This window comes from Pinus tabuliformis, chromosome 2_2 (assembly GCF_031772625.1).
Source record: "Pinus tabuliformis cultivar Carrire ecotype Pingquan chromosome 2_2, CPIR1, whole genome shotgun sequence".
Classification (NCBI taxonomy): Eukaryota; Viridiplantae; Streptophyta; class Pinopsida; order Pinales; family Pinaceae; genus Pinus; species Pinus tabuliformis.
In genome coordinates, this window is record NC_142300.1 from 804,970,588 (window position 1) to 804,987,556 (window position 16,969).

Sequence of the window (16,969 nt, forward strand, 5' to 3'; positions counted from 1 at the left end):
TGTAACATTTGTCATAGCACCTTGTGAAAGGCTTTACACTAAAGTGCTAGATTTTGTGATGACAAGACCCATGCAAATCCTGAATTTATCTTTCATGTAAGCTTGAAACAACCTTGTTAGACCCATGCCCTTATGAATTTATTAGGAAATTGTCTTAAAATCCTACTTTTGCGCTACACTGAAGAGAGGGAAGTAACTTACATAGATGACAGTGGTAACACTTCCACGTGACACTTGTCTTAACACCTTATGAAAGGCTCTAGACTAAAGTGCTAGATTTTGTAATAACAAGACCCATGCAAATTTTGAAGTCATCTTTCATGTAAGCTTGAAACAACGTTGTTAGACCCATGCCCTTGTGAATTTATTAGGATTTTGTCTTAAAAATCCTACTTCATATTATGTCTTAAAAGCCCACCTAGTTTCACCATTAGTTGTATTTTGTGTTTCCTCAAATCATTTTACATATTTTCCAACTTTATTTACTTATTGTTACAATTTTCCTTATATCGTTGTACACTTGTGATAATTTGGGGCTTTGGAACAAGGGAAGCGAAAGCACAAGCTTGAGATTGGGAATCATTTTCTGCAAAGAAACTAGAACTAAGGTAAGCTATAATAATCCCATACAAATATTAAATTGACAATCTAAATTAATTATTTACTAGGATGTTTAATGTTAGTAAACATGATTTCAAACACACCGTTGAGGACCTTTGGTGTATTATACCTTTTGCAACATGATAAATTTTATTATTAATGACTCACTGGTCTAATGGACTCTTAACAATGTAAATTAGGATCTCATTTTTGTAATTATAGGGACTTTTATATAGATTCATACTTCAAAAAGTAGAGGTCCTTTCCAATAAGGTTGTGATTTAGTAATGAAGAACGTGTCATGTAAGCCCACCTAGCAATGTTTAGTTGTCTTAAAAATACAAATAAGCAAATAAGGTCAAGACATGTCCTTTATGATTTTGGTAGAAGAGTACCTTTAAAAACAAGTGCTTGTTTTTAGCAGTTTAGTCATCGATGATTGTTTCACCCATGCAATCACGCTGCTTATGATCCTTGAACTCTCCATGCCAATTGTAATTCATCTCGTCTCTTCAATAGAAATATAAGTTTAGTTTATGTCATTGTCTTATCTTTTCAAATTTAGGACCATTAAGACTTTCTCTTCTTAAACTTCATTTGTATGTCATCAAGTCAAGATCACTAGTGAAAATAGTGAAAATAATAGTAACTTATTTAGTTTTCCCAATTAGAATGCAAGGCCATTCATTTACTCAATCCACACAATATAATTCTTTGACTAGCTTTAACCCATACAAGTGGTGAATGCACCATCTCTTTTTCATCTTGGATCTCTTCATAATGGATTAGGTTATCCATTCATCTCCCTTATCTCTTGGTGATGAGGTTGGATCCTACATTCCTCTCGTCAAATTGACATATGGATTTTTCCTTACCATTACTTCATCTTAGCTCTCTTTGTTCTACCTCAATGTTAGGTCTCTTGGCCTAATTGCTCTCTTTATTTTTCATTTTCAATTTAATCTCTTCACCTTTATAGCATGAACCATCGTTAGAAAACTACAAGAAAAGTTAAGAATTTAAATATTCACTTCACATGCATGCACAATGTAGTGCCCACCTCTAGATGTGGGTTTGCACATGCACACACATCATCCTTCTTCTTGCATAGCAATATCTCAATTATATAACATGGTTGAAAACACTATGATGTGGGCCTACACATGCCCACTCATCATTATCCCAGAAGTTGAAAACACTATGATGTGGGCCTACACATGTGCACACATCATCATCCTTCTGGGATAGAGAAATCTCAGTTATCTAGCATGGTTGAAAACATGATCATTACAACTTACAACCACGGTGATCATTACAAGTTTCAACCACGCTAATGTAGTTGTTTAAGTAACCACGGTAATCATTACAAGTTACAACCACACTAATGTAGTTGTTTAAGTCACTTGAGAGGAGCATTGAATGTTGAGCAACTGTTGACTTAAAAAATAATATTGCTAAAGGAATCACTTAGGTTCACATAGAATGTCTTCTTTTTGTATGTTCCCTTTAGATCCACATAGCATATTTTCTTCTTTCACACTCCCCTCAGATCCACAAAGCATGGCTTTCCTTTGCATGCTCCCTTGGTAATGAACTGTTTCCTCAAACATGTTCAAACAATTCTATTATCTTCAATTTAACAAGAATTTCTGGCCTAATCTAGACATGATTGAGTAGACTAGCCACTCAATAGAGTCTCAGTTAGCACAGTGTTAACACGCACATCTCGCTACTAGATGACATTCAAAAGCATGGTATTCCCCTGCAGAGTTTTTAAACATTGACTTTGATTTTGTTAAAGATCATTATATTTCATAGTAAATGAAATTGTAAGGAATTCAACACAAATACAATTATGGCTACAAGGAAAAACATAGGAAAACGATCGTTTTCCAAGCTTGAAATAATCAAGTGAGAGTGTAGTGAAAAGATGCCACATAAATCCTTTATGGCATTAATGACATTAATATAATCCTTGCACTATTTATATGAATTACCTCGACAGAAAGAAGGTGCTATATATCTTGGATGGAAGAGATCCCTGATACTTTGTGTAAACTATATAAATATACATAGACACATCAGCCCACCGAACTAAAATAACTACTCTCTGTTCATTTTAACTTCGAATTATTCAACGTTGAGAGATCAAAAACTATGAAGCACAAAATATTCTGGTTTACACTAAAAGGCTTTTGATCGTTCTAACACTGAATACATCATAGCTAATATGGATCTACCCTAATCCTTATGACAAGCTTTAGTAACACTGCAAATACCAGATTTCTCAACTTAAAATAAACACAGGTAGACAATTATGACAATCTTACATAGATCTTTGGATGCAAGGATATTCTTGTGAAGCCCACTGTACATACTGTATCATACACAGTAATCCTGCAATGTCTTCAGTGTAGATATTTAGGTCCCAGAATCGAAAAGAAAGTTTCATTGATGATATTTGACACTGATATAACTAAATTCCTCTAAGATGCACATGCTATGATTTACAGTTTAGTTGATACATCTACTTGTGCTAACTGGCAGATATTTAAGGAGGAGAACAAGAATGTATATCATGGGTCCCCCATAAGTCAAAACTAAATTTGACTGATATACTAGTTTTAAAACATGGCGATATAGTATGGATGTTCACTCAGCTAAAAGCTGCACATGTGGGAAGATCCTTCTCATAGTTGGGTGCAGTCCTCAAGATAGGATTGCTTTCGAAAAAATTTGTAGGCTTCAGATCGAAACTTGATGACACTGTCGGCATGATTGGGTAGTCCTCTTGGCAGGGGAGATGATGGAAGCCCAATGTGTACCAGAGCACAATGTCTTTCTTCTCAATATTACGGTTCCTGGCAGAGACAACATTATGACAAGTTTTATCAGATGGTTTTGACAGTACACTTGCTGGACTTAACTTCCCAAAGTCTGCAACTATTATGCACCGAGAGGTATCAAAAAATTCAAGGTGAAAATTTCAATGTTTTCGCACCCAGTTAAGTATAGTTAAAATAGTCTTTATGAGTGCAAAAACAATGAGATTGGCACCTCAAGTATCTTGATATTTCTAGGTGCATAACAGATCCAGTGAGCATAAATTTCTGACCATGAAATGAAATAAAATTTCAATCATTTTAGAATTGTGCAAAAATGAACTCTTTCATCTTTGAACAAGCTCAGTTTTTGAAAGTAATAAAATTATAATAATATTTACAGACTTTCATGGGATTGCATCAAAGTACTTACCTGTTAGACCATACAGACAGAGTGTCATCTCCTTTGCTTTGGTAAACATATAGCCCACCTGCCCACTCCTCGCTTTTGTTATATGGAGTGACCCATATCTGATGAAAACAAATCCTTTGTTACAGTGTAGTCCAGAATGAAATATTAAGAATTACATTTGCCCCATAAATTCAGAATTAATTGTCAAAAAATATAGGTGTGATCAATCCAATATGCGCATGTTCATTTGATCTGTAACTACTTCCGTGTGTGGCTTAACTTTAAACCGGCATAAAATGGGTATGGTCAAATTTTGAAGCAGATTTCACTTCACTGACATGTGTGACATCTATTTTATTATTTAGTGTGAATTTCAACAACAAAAAATAGTCGAGCTTTGAGGGCATCCAAATCGAAACCTGATTGTTAGTGAAGGCCCCTCGGAGCTGAGGAGGATCATTGTGATCGAGCAAGCTTGCAGCAGTGCCGCCTGGGACAACTTTATATCCCACTGGATTGCCAATCTTTGTCTTCTTTGATGGATTGATAACATGAAATTCAGATGGCTGATAGAGGCTCAGCTTAATTTGGGCATCCTTCTCTGTTTGGGCTACGTGTCTCTCTGCTTTCCAAAAACTTTTTCTTGGAGTTTGTCCATTCTTCACCGTTTGCTTGGCCATCTTGACCTGAACAAAGGAATTGTCTGTACCATCAACATCCATGTCCAGGTAGAACGTAACATAATGGTCATGGATGACACCAATTATATTCTGAGCCAGCAAAGTCCCATGAAGTTCGTCCTGGGATCTGATCTGGTTAACATTCTCATATTTTGTACCTTTGATCATCAAGATCCCACTTAGTCCAACCTGTGTGCCAAATAAAATGGTCAAAAGCTTAGCCCTTCTAATATACCCTTTGAGTGAAAACAACTTGACAAGTTGCTTCTTCAAGAAAGGATTTCAGAGTTTCCTACCTTAATTCTGATAAGGCCATCAGTCTGAAATTCCCAATCCACAATATAATCATAGTTTGCAACAGATGCTGCCATGCGGGCTACTAAAGTAACCTTTGGTCTGACTTCTCGAATCTGTCACACAATAGATTTCACAAATTAGTAATACAAACAATATGCCAGTGCAAACAAAAACATGAAACTTTTTCAACGTTTATACAAGTGCCAAGGAAACAATATGCCAGTGCAAACAAAAGCAGCAATATTTTTCAACGTTTATACTACTAGTGCCAAGCACACATCTAAATGCCAAGGAGCTTGTTACTGAGCACCAAACAGCGACCTAATCTTACCCATCCTAACTTCCTTTACGGAGACTGGAAGGACACATATGGACAACCAAACATGAGGTGTATCGATATTAAGTCTAGTCTGTATATGGATATTCATTACTGCCATAAGTTATACTCTGTCCGTGCAGATTTGATACTTCCTGAAATAATTCCTAGTCACGTGGATCAAAAAAAGTTAGAAGACACATTTATGGAGAAAGCAGGCTTATAGAAAACAAGACTATAATCCTAAAAGAAGTCAACGGAGCTCAAATTATAAAGCCCTGGAATAAGAGCAAGAGGAATGCAAAAGCAGCTCCTCCCTAAATGGTCCTAAGTCACATGGTTTGGCTTTGAGTTTGGGTTTGACCATGATTAGGTTCACCTCAAATTTGAAATTTTAGTTCTTATGATGAGGTTCAGATGAGGTTTGCCATTAGATTTATATATATATTGTCTATATTTATTTTAAAATGAAATATAACATAAAATGGGAAGAAATTAACATCAATAAATATCAAAAATGTTATCATGAACTTGGAAACTGCAATGATAGATTACAAGTCTGAATTGTGACACAAGACTATGAGCTTGAGCTATGGACTTCATCAATGACTATGAAATTCAATGAAGTTCATCGGACCTCAAAACTTTTTCCCCAAATTTTGAACCTCGAAGTTGAAATTTGACCAACCCTGTGACATATGGTCTAATAAACAAGAAGGGTATAACCCAAAGTATCTTAAAGGGAAAGAAACCAGACAAATAGCGATGAATACAAAAAGCGGGAGGAGAAAGAAAACATTTTCTATTCTATCTTGAAACAAAACCATCTCTTCTAGCATCCAAGGCCAAAGAATATCTGTAGAGATAGAGAAGTTGGAGACAGAGACCGAAAGCCTATGAGCTTAGTTGATGGTAGTCCAAGTTAGTCTCAGCAAAACTACATACAAGACTTAAGTGCAAGTTTGGAAGCAAACATTATATAATGGAATTTATCTTAATCTGTGTGAAATAGGAAAGAAATTTCAAGAAACACAAAACAACTTACCTCCATGCCTGAAATTGGACACTCTGTGTGGCGCCAAGCTATGTCGCCTTCATATCGCTCAAATATGCATACCATGTTAGGTCTTACATAAGGTGCTCCATCGGCACTAGCCATGACCCCGTCCATGTAGTAGGCATTTCTTGGACAGTCATTGAGTGGATCAAGAGACATAGCAGTCAGTCCAAATCCATATTCACCTGCATCCATATAGGTCTTAAAATACCAAGCATCACTAGGGTCCATGTAAGGCACGAAGAGCTCGGAGGTGAAACCCTTGTACAAAACCCTCCTCAGTTTTCCAGTGTCTGGATCCTTAATAGCTGCTTGTGATATGATCACTCCAGCACGAGGATCAGGCTTGAGATGGAACTCCCAACTTCCCCATTTGACCTGATGACCATCAACTTTAAAGCTGGGACCTTTGGGCTGCTCAATGGAGATAGGATTAAGAGGGGGCAACAAAGGATACCTCTGGGCAGACAGTCTATAGTCTGTACCCTCTGCCTTTGGCAAGGGAATATCTTTTCCTTTGTCTGTGATTTTCAATACCTCATTAGAATCCAGATCAACTAAAACTGTGAGACCCTCAATGGGTCTCATGTAGAAATTTGCTGTCCCTGCGCTTGAATAACACTGAACTTTTATCAGTCTCCTGCCTTCTTCATCAGCTCCGAACCAGCCCAGAGAAATAGGCAGGCATGAAAGGTCACTTACGTTAACCCCTCTCTTCCCTATAATTTCTAAGAATTGTTTGCTTTTCAGAGGCACCTTGACGGCCGAAGTCATATCCTCCATTGTCATAGCAGGATACCCATTTTCATGACTGATTTGATTGTCAACAATCTTGCCTGATGCAAGGTCTACAATGAGTTTATAAGCATGCCCATTAGCCCAAGCTATTATTTCAGCCTTCCTGCTTGGAAGGCTACTTCCTGCCTTCCATAAAAGGACTTGTTCTTTTGGGGGCTCTTCTAGGACCACAGAGTGAAGTGCAAACTTACCATGATTGAAAATTGAGGACTGCTGCACGATCTTCTGGACTTTCTTGATCTCCTGAACGGTCAAAGGATCCAATGGATGCTTTGCAACTTCTTTTTCGTGATCAACTTTCTGCTGCGGCTTAGGCTTGCCTTTCTGAATAAAAACACCATTACTGCTGCCTGAAACACTGTTCTTAAAGGTGCACCAGGACCCATATTCAGAGCAATCCAGTTCAACCTTTGCCTGAGAAGGCAAACGAACCCAAGTCCTAACAAAAAGCACCAGCAGCAAGGATCCCGTGAGAATAAACAGGAATCTAAGGTAAGTTGTGAAATCCATGGCTTACAGGCTAACAGATGATACTGCAGAACTTTGCTGGATCTCTGTACCTATGCAATCATATTGGGTTTCTGGGCTTCTAGGGCTAATTAACTAAACTATCTGCTGCAATAAGCTCTTGGGCTTGCTATGGGGAATGGTATCTGCCATACCCAAAGGCTTCTGCTTACGTTTTGGAAGTACAAAGCCTGTTATATAACAAGTTCCACATCAACTTGCACTAATACCACTTACTACTATGTGGCAAGATTTTCGTGCACGAAGACAAATTTGGTAACATAAAACTATGGCTAAGAGCTCTCCAGGCTAAAATAACTACCACTGGTGCACCCCAGCACCCAAGTATATTCATGATTCATGCCAGGTGGAGATTCTATCTGGATTTTGCTCTGGAATCTTTAGATTTTGTGCTCATTTATGGGCGGAAAAGCCTTTTAATAAATTGTTTTTTTCATTTTCCTTTTTTTCTAAATTGCCTTATTTATTTTCCAGTCAATGGAATTGTTATCCACATGGATGTGATGTCATAATCGATACACCTACTATTCCATTGACAGGAACACAGGTAGAAGATTTCTACTATGCGGATTTGACTTTTGGGGAAGCAAAGTGCAACAGGTAAAGCTAATTTTGTAAACATGGCCGTTTTTTCAATCAAATTTGATGAGAATTATGGAATTATGTCAAAAGTTTGAGTAGAATTTTGGGGAATTTTGCCAAATTTTAAATCGACTTCCATGACTGAGAATTAAACATGCTGAATACTTAAAAACTCATTCTGTAAAGCCAAATTATATTCCGTGAAAATATAATTAGAAAATTAAATCACTCCAAATTTGAATATGTTTATATATTTTATCTATAAATATCATAAATTTATTTATTTTATTAATTATTTTAGCTATCATTAAAAGTTATTTTGAGAATAACCAAAAAAAAAAAAATATATATATATATATATATATATATATATTATTTTGAATATATATATATATATATATATATTATTTTGAATGTAAAACTATTTCTTTTTACATTCAAAATAATTAATATATATATATATATTGTTTATTATCAAAATAGTCTTTAATGATAGTTAAAATAATTAATAAAAAAAAGTAAATTTATGATATTTAAAGATAAAATATATTAATATATTGAAATTTGGAGTGATTATATATATTATATATATATATATAAAATGTCAAATAAAATAAAATTTGATACATTTTTCATTGATAAGTTTGGTTTTATACATCTAAAATGATTTTGAAGAATATTAATAAATGAATTTATTTATATATGTTTTATTTTATTTTTAATATTTTTAAAATCATAAAATTTATAATAGAGTATTTTTATTTATGAAATTTAAATTGATTGATTTTAGTTTTTTGTGATTCATATTGATTTTGATAATATTTTTGGAATTAATCATTTTTTAAGTTGTTTGTTAGAGGTTTCAAAGTTTTAAATTATGATATAATTTCTTCCAAAAAAAACTTAATTATGGTAAAGATGTTGTAATATAATGTCATATTTAACATTTGACTTGGTCAAATTACATAAAAATAAAAATAAATAAACACAAAAGTAATAATCATAATTATAATTAATAATTAAAACACCATAATCTATCTTAACTACGGATCTACAAAGCATCGATAGGGATCAAATCTTTTGACATCTAAACTTCTTTTAGAGTGAAAAGAGACTTGATCTCTCTCAATGCTTGGTAGATTCAGAGTTAAGATGGACATAGATTGGTTGTATCTAGAGCTATTTTGACCCTGTAATATAGAGAAAATGATGCAATGTTGTAGAACATAAAGTATTAAATCAAAAAATAATAATAATAAAGCATAATATCGATTTAATTAAAAAACTAATAAAAACAATAAATAGATTCAAGTCCATTCAATTTGATGCATTGTAATTTTAATTTATTAATAAAATTACTACAACAAAAAAATCCCAAAAAATCATAATATGTACCTTGAATATTATTTCAAAACATATAATTAAAAGATGAGTGTGTCCACACACACACACACATATATACAGTCGTTGGAAGGAAGGATTCCATAAATGGATTCAATTAAATGTAATCAATTGCAATTTTGATTTAATAATAAAATTACAAAAAGAAATCCCAAAAAATCATGATATGTACCTTGTATATTATTTCAAAAAATATAATTAAAAGACATCGTGGTTGGGAGGAAGGATTCATTTATAATTCAATTCAATTTAATTTAATGGATTGTAATTTTGATTTAATAATAAAAATACAAAAAAATCCCAAAAAATCATGATATTTTGCATATTATTTCAAAAACATATGATTAAAAGACGGGAGTGTGTCAATATATATATTTCCAATGCTTGGGAGGAAGGAATAGAATCGGATTCAATTCAATTTGATTGATTATAATTTTGTTTTATTAATAAAACTACAAACAATTAAATAATAAATAGCTTCAATTCAATTCAGTTTGATGGATAATTGTAATTTTGATTTATTAAAAAAAAAAACTCAAAAAATCATAATATGTACTTTGCATATCATTTCAAAACATATATTTAAAAGAGTATGTCAATATATATATTTCCAATGGTTGGGAGGAAGGAATAAAATATTCAATTTCATCCATTGTAATTTTGCTTTATTAATAAAATTACAAACAATTAAAACAATAAATGGATTCAATTCAATTTAATTTGATGGATTGTAATTTTGATTTAATAATAAAATTACAAAAAAAAATCCAAAAAATTATAATATGTACCTTGCATATTATTTCAAAACATATAATTAAAGGACAGGTGTGTCTATATATATATATATATATATATATATATTCAATTTTTGTAAGTGACATAACTGTGAAGCATATAATTAAATTAAATTATTAGTGTGTCGATATATATATATATATATATATATATATATATATATATATATATATATATATATATATATATATATATATATATAGATAGATATATATATAATATATATATATATAGATATAGATATAGATATAGATATAGATATAGATATAGATATAGATATAGATATAGATATATATAATATATTATATATATATATATATTATATATATATATATATATATATATATATATATATAATATATATATATATATATAGTGGTTGGGAGAAAGGAATAGAATCTGATTTAATTCAATTCAATTTGAACAATTGTAATTTTTCTTTATTAATAAAATTACAAAAAAAAAAATCCAAAAAAATCATAATATGTACCTTGCATATTATTTCAAAACATATAATTAAAAGATGGGTGTGTCAAAATATATATATATATATATATATATATATATATTCAATTTTTGTAAGTGACATGACAGTATATGTATAATATAACTGTGAAGCATATATATATATATATATATATATAGATATAAAATTTCAAATCCTTTTCTGAGATATAAATTATAGATATGTAATTTCTTCACTTCTTAATATGGAGTTGGCATAAGATATTATTATGATCCAATGTTAAGATGTATCTATGACAGTAACATATAAATTAAAATAATATTTCATATTCATAACCATTATAAATATGTGAAATATATATACTAGCTTAGGTCCATCTTAATCAAGAGCCTAAATATATGAAATATTTTGAGGTGCAAACCATTTTTATAATGAACTTGAAAAAATTGCACCTTCAAATATTGCATCCCTTTAGATATATATATATAGTTCTCATTTTTAAAATTGCATTTTGAATGCATAAATGGATTCAACCCCTAAAAATCCCTTGAATACTTGAATACATGGGATAAAATAGTCTAAATATACAATTCAGATAAATATTTGCTCCATTCAAAATTAAACCTTAATAAAAGGGCCAAAATGTAAAATAACAATACTTGAAATGTTATAACAATAAAAATGAAAATTTTCAATCATTTTATATAATATATAGACATTTTATTATTATTATTATTATTATTATTATTATTATAAACCATTTATAATATGTAAATGACTGACATTGAAATAATTTAGTTAACACGAGCATTGAGATGTTTTATTTATGGATTTCATTATCCACATTAAAGTTGGTTTTTTAATATATATTTTTAAACACATTTGGATATTACTTTCAATATTTTATTGTGTTTATATATATATATATATATATATATATATATATAAAATAATATATATATATATAGATATATATATATATATGATTTTTCTAAAGTTGATATTAAAATAAATTAGATAACATGAATATTAAAATGACTTATTATGTATCCATTGAAATATGAAAATGTAAATAATATTAATTGTGACAGTCCCTTTGGGCAAATTCTCCTTTTACAAACAATTGTAAATATTTCATGTATTTTGATTGTAAACTAGAAGGCTTGAGAATTGGGACACAGATTCTAGAGTTTGAGGAAGAAGATTTCTTGCTATTTGAAAGAGCCTTGATCGGTTTCATGACAACCATTGAAGAGTTAGAGGGTGTGCCATAAATGGATTGGTGTTATAAATTAATTAAGCAACAAAGAAGGACAACATATGTCATGCTTGCCTTGTATAATTCCACAAGGTTAAGAGGAAAAAATTTAAGAACGATGTGTTGCGCTCGCAAAGTAGACAATTGAAGTCAACCAATAAGAGAGTGGGGTGGGGAGCTGACACAACTGCATCCCCACCAGCACTCGGAAAAGACAGAACCACTGTGGCCAAGAACTAAGTCAAGGGTGATAGATAATGTACATCAACGCAACCAAAAGTGGTTGCAATAGCATAATGGGGATGATTATCACACTCCACACAAGGGGAGACAAGGATTCTCTTTGAGGGGATGACACCCCATGCATTGAAAACAAGAGAGGCATTCATAAGGAGGAAATCTGTAGGTAATGAAGGGAGAACAACAAAGAGAACACGAGTCATCAGAGAAAGAAGCTCAGGGGAAACAAGACAAGGAAGGAAAGCCTCAAGGAGAGGTTTCATAGAAGCATTGGTTGTGCTACAGAGGAGGAAAGCATAGTGCAAGAGGAAAAGAGCACATAGATCTATGTTGCTACCAGAAGGAAAGGAGCATAGAAAATATTTAGTTGAGCATTGGGAGGTGAAAGAATGTCTTCTAGATGAGGCAAATAGCCTCCAGATTCCCTATAAGACTGGAGGGTGGAGATGGATTTATCTAGACCTTGAAAGCTTGGGTGGAGATATGTTCCTTGGATTCCTTATAAGGAGAGTTCTTTAGCCCCCTCTGCTTGTTTTATGGTTCATATAGTGGGTTCTAAATTCTCAAGATTGGGTGGAACTATTCTATGAAAGAAGTTGTTGAGGGTGGAGGTGATAAGTCTTTGGATTCCCTCATTCAGTTTTGGGTGGAGGTGAGCCTCTAGATTCCCTGTTTTTGGCGGTAACAATAAAGCCACATTTTCTTATTGAAGTAGTTGAAGGGATGGAGGTGGCGGGCCTCTTAATTCCCCTGTGAGATATTGAAAGTAAGAATTTGTTGGTGGGTGTAGATGGATGGTCCTCTTGGTCCCTGTTTCAGTTGGCAGTTTTTGTTAAATCCCTTAAGCACTCATCCTTAAGCTCTGGAATCTACCTCGGGGGTGACTACTACAAGAAAGACTTGTTTACAGTGTGTCTAAGGTTGGGTGGAGAGAAGTCCCAATCTTAGTTACCTGGATCAATTCATCAAAGATAAGTGTTTGTTGATATCTCTTATGTTCTAAATCTTTTATGCTTGTGTAATACATTTCTTTATCATGGCTTGTAATGTTGAGGAATGAGGTATTCCTGTCTAAATTAACATTGTTTTTTTAGAGACATGGTTAGGGAATGGTTTGAGTTCCCATGTTGGCCTAAGGTCTGATTGATATGAATCTAATGTGTTGGTTCAATGCATATATTATGCCATGAAATGTGACTTTTTGTATGCTAAAGAATGATGATCCCTGTATGAATTACAAGTGTGAACTTCTTGCATTGTCCAATGGATTAAATGCTTATAACATTCTAAGCACAAAGTTCATTTGAGTGGTATGTGTGCAATGGTTATATGAGCTAGTTGTTTTTATGGTTTTGAACATTGTCTAAGTTGTTTTGGTTCCCACACCTTATTTTTGAAATGTCAAGCTCAAGAGGAATAGCGATATGTGTGTGTGTGTGTGTGTGTGTTGATTGTGTTGATTTGAGCCCTGTGAGGAGATCATTATTGATCCAGGTGGATGTTGGTGGCCACCTGCCTATTCCACATGGACCCCCACCACTGTCTCTTTCAGTTTTTCAGTTTCCTTAATTGTAGCACAATTTACTATTTTTAGCATTTTTTCGAGTCCTGAACTTCCGAAGCCGTTTTGAGGCCCTAAACGACATTTTTTGGGAAAATCGGGGTCAATATGTGGGCAATGTTGGCCACTCAAAAGGTGTAGTCCTCATATAGATATTTCTAATGATGTATTATGCGGGTCAAATAGCGATCATAAGCCAAAGTTCTGACCCCGGGAAGTTGATGTACCAATTTACCCAAACGGGGCCCATAGTTTTGGCACTTCATCTCCTAGAGTTAGGTTTTTCGATGTTTAGGGTTTTCCATTGTTTCTCAATAATAAATAGGCCTTCGAGCCACATTGTAACACAATTTAGAGGCATGTAGCTGCCACATCTTTTCTTAGAGATAAGCTACCATCGTCCGAGCTAGTCTTATTTCCATTATGTTTGTAAGCATATTTCAGTATTTGATATTAATGAAATGAGGTGTTATTTATGTTGCATCTCTGTAACTATGGTTATATTTCTAATTTGTTGTGTTCCTGTTTATGTTCAAATCAATTATAGATATAGGTGATTGAAATTTCAAGAAGGACAGTGTTTCAATGTTAATATACATATATGCATGCCTAAGTACCCAAGTATAAGCTAACTAGGTCGGAATCCTCATAAGTTCAAGAGGGATGGCATTTAGACTAGTTGTGCGCACACATTCAAGTTCAGTAGGAATAAATATGAGAACTATATAACTATACATATATGGAAATGAGTGGGGGTCGAGTTTAAGGAATTAAGGGGCTTGGCTCTTGTTCATGTGTGGTCACTATAACAAAATGCCAAAGGTGGAAATAACCTCAAGTACATATGGGAATAAGTTCCATGGGGCAAGAAGACAGGTACCAGAGGAAACAAAAGGGTCTAAGTATTAATTCTGTGTGACCAGGCCCCATGCTCAAGAGTGTAGGCAGGAGAGATCCCAACTGTGGGATGACTTGTGCCTAAAGTCGTCCACATTCTCGAGAACTTTATCCCTGGAGAATTCGAAGGGAGGCAAGGCAAATCACGTTGGGGTAGAGAGGCCAAGATGACATGGTAGTGGGGCCAGAGGTTATGCGTCAACACATCATCATGAAACCTCCAAAACTATTATAATGTGGATATGTGGTTACATCGTGCTTACATGGACCAAGTGGGAACCTTGGGAAATACATGTCACCCTAGTAGTATTCTACGGAGATGGGTACCAAAGTCCCGAGATTTTTATCTTTGGGTAGATGTGGAACAATGAGCTAGTATTTATATTATGACAAAGTAAGGGAATGGTTCCATGGCATATGTCCATGCCACCCCAAAGATTGAATGGAAGCCCGATCATCCCAATAGTGTTGCATATGTTAAAGAGAGCTTTGGTCGAGGTGATGTGGATTTTAGCACGCCAATGAGACATTAGAATTGGGCCACATTAGTGGTGGGGTCTACGAGGTTCTATATAATGCCAAAATTATTTTCTCTAGAAGGAACGATGATGGGTGGTAAGATTTACCTTAGGGGAGAGTGTTTTCAAGGTGATGTGACCTTCAAGGGTCCCACACCCATAATACCTTTCATATGGCATGTATGTGTTATGGGTTGGGTCACGCCCGCTGTAAAGTGGGTATTACATGACCAGTATGAACAGGTCAACAACGATGGTAACATTGTCATGTCATAATGAGAAGGTCAGATGCAATAGCCACATGGGGACCATGTGGATGTCATGTGGCAACTTCATGATATAGCTCAAATTGAATGGCCAATCTTTGGATGACCATATCATTGGATGTGGGAATCGATTTGGAGCAAAATTTATACCATCAAAATTATCTTGATGGGATGAATGCGATGGTGTCATTCATTTTGAGTTTCTCGAGAGTAAAAGAAAGTGAAAAAATTGGACCTCATTTCCATAGTTGGAGATCGGGTCATCTTAGTAACTGCCTCTTACTAATCTTGGTTGGTGCTAAGATAGTAGGGGGTATGTTACATCAATTTTATTTGTTTTTTGTGTTAATTACTTTAAAATGGAATTTTAAAAGTTGATATAAAATTATATTATTTCATATGGACATGCAAATATTTTATTTATATCTAAGAGTGATAGTGAAATATTGTTACCATATCTCCTTTGTATTGGGTTGCAATATCAACAATCAATAAAGCAAGCACAATTAGAGTGAGACTACATTTTATAATATTTTAAAGTAAAACTAACAAAATATGTATAATTATTTTTTTACTTTGATTATAGGCGACATTATATTTTAATTTAAAGAATATTTTATTTTTATTTCAAAAGGGAAAGGTGTCAACTCCATGTTGAGCATCCCTCATATTGGGTTGTAGAATGAGCCTATTAACTCAATAAATATAAATAATATTATTAAAAATCAATACAAATTCATATTAACTTTTGATCTACCAAGTGCTTTGAGGAATCAAATGAAGTTTCATACTAAGAAAGATATTTGTATCTTCAAAGATTTGATCTTGTTGTATATTTGGAGTTAAGATAAATCTATTCTAGTTTCTAATAATTTGATTGATGTTAAAAAAATCCAAAACAGAATATTTGGAATATTCCCTATCTTACACAAATTGATGTGGTATCTCTCCTTATATCAAGGTTGATTATCAATTTTCATAGTATTTTTTTTTATCTTATTTAACTTTTTTTATTTTTTTTTTATTTTTTAATTTATTAATACAATGTGGTTTTATATAAATATACATTAAGATGGAGAAATTTATCATAATTTAGTTATTAATCAATAGTGACAACAATTATCATTGGTTACTATCCACATATGTGTGTTGATTTGTTACCTTATTTAATTATAGTCATGCCACTTCACCCACTAGTAATTCTTAATGCCTTAGGATTAACCTTGACTTTGGAATGATAATTTGTAGCACATAGTTTTGTTGCCCATGGTATTATGCTAATTGTAATTGGAGTAAAAGAAGCCTATAAATAGGTTTATTAGCCTCCATTGTAAAGTGCCAAGGGTTGAGCAAGTATGGGATCCTCGGCTAGTGTGACAGAAGGTTTGAACAAGTATGGGCTCCTTGGTTAGTGGAAAGGGTCATGGGTCGAGCAAGTGTGGGATTCCCGACTAGTGTAAGGGGCCAAGGGTTGA

General features: G+C 33.2%; 1 protein-coding gene across 1 annotated transcript; it reads right to left on the reverse strand.

Moving 5' to 3' along the window:
- Positions 1-2,883: 2,883 nt before the first annotated feature.
- LOC149195406 (amine oxidase [copper-containing] gamma 1-like) lies at positions 2,884-7,798 on the reverse strand. Its single transcript, XM_089405248.1, has 5 exons — positions 6,173-7,798; positions 4,811-4,924; positions 4,254-4,703; positions 3,856-3,953; positions 2,884-3,461 (listed from the first exon to the last, which is right to left on the reverse strand). Exons 1-5 carry the CDS (start codon positions 7,490-7,492, stop codon positions 3,257-3,259), a joined length of 2,187 nt encoding a protein of 728 aa, XP_089261374.1. The 5' UTR covers positions 7,493-7,798; the 3' UTR covers positions 2,884-3,256.
- Between the last annotated feature and the right edge of the window lie 9,171 nt (positions 7,799-16,969).

Excerpts from the sequence above, each read along its gene's own strand:
- LOC149195406 (XM_089405248.1), bottom strand. The coding sequence starts at position 7,492 with ATGGATTTCACAACTTACCTTAGATTCCTGTTTATTCTCACGGGATCC. Across the intron at positions 4,925-6,172 it reads GTCCAATTTCAGGCATGGAG|ATTCGAGAAGTCAGACCAAA; the intron begins GTAAGTTGTTTT and ends ATTGTGTGACAG. Across the intron at positions 4,704-4,810 it reads ATGGCCTTATCAGAATTAAG|GTTGGACTAAGTGGGATCTT; the intron begins GTAGGAAACTCT and ends TTTGGCACACAG.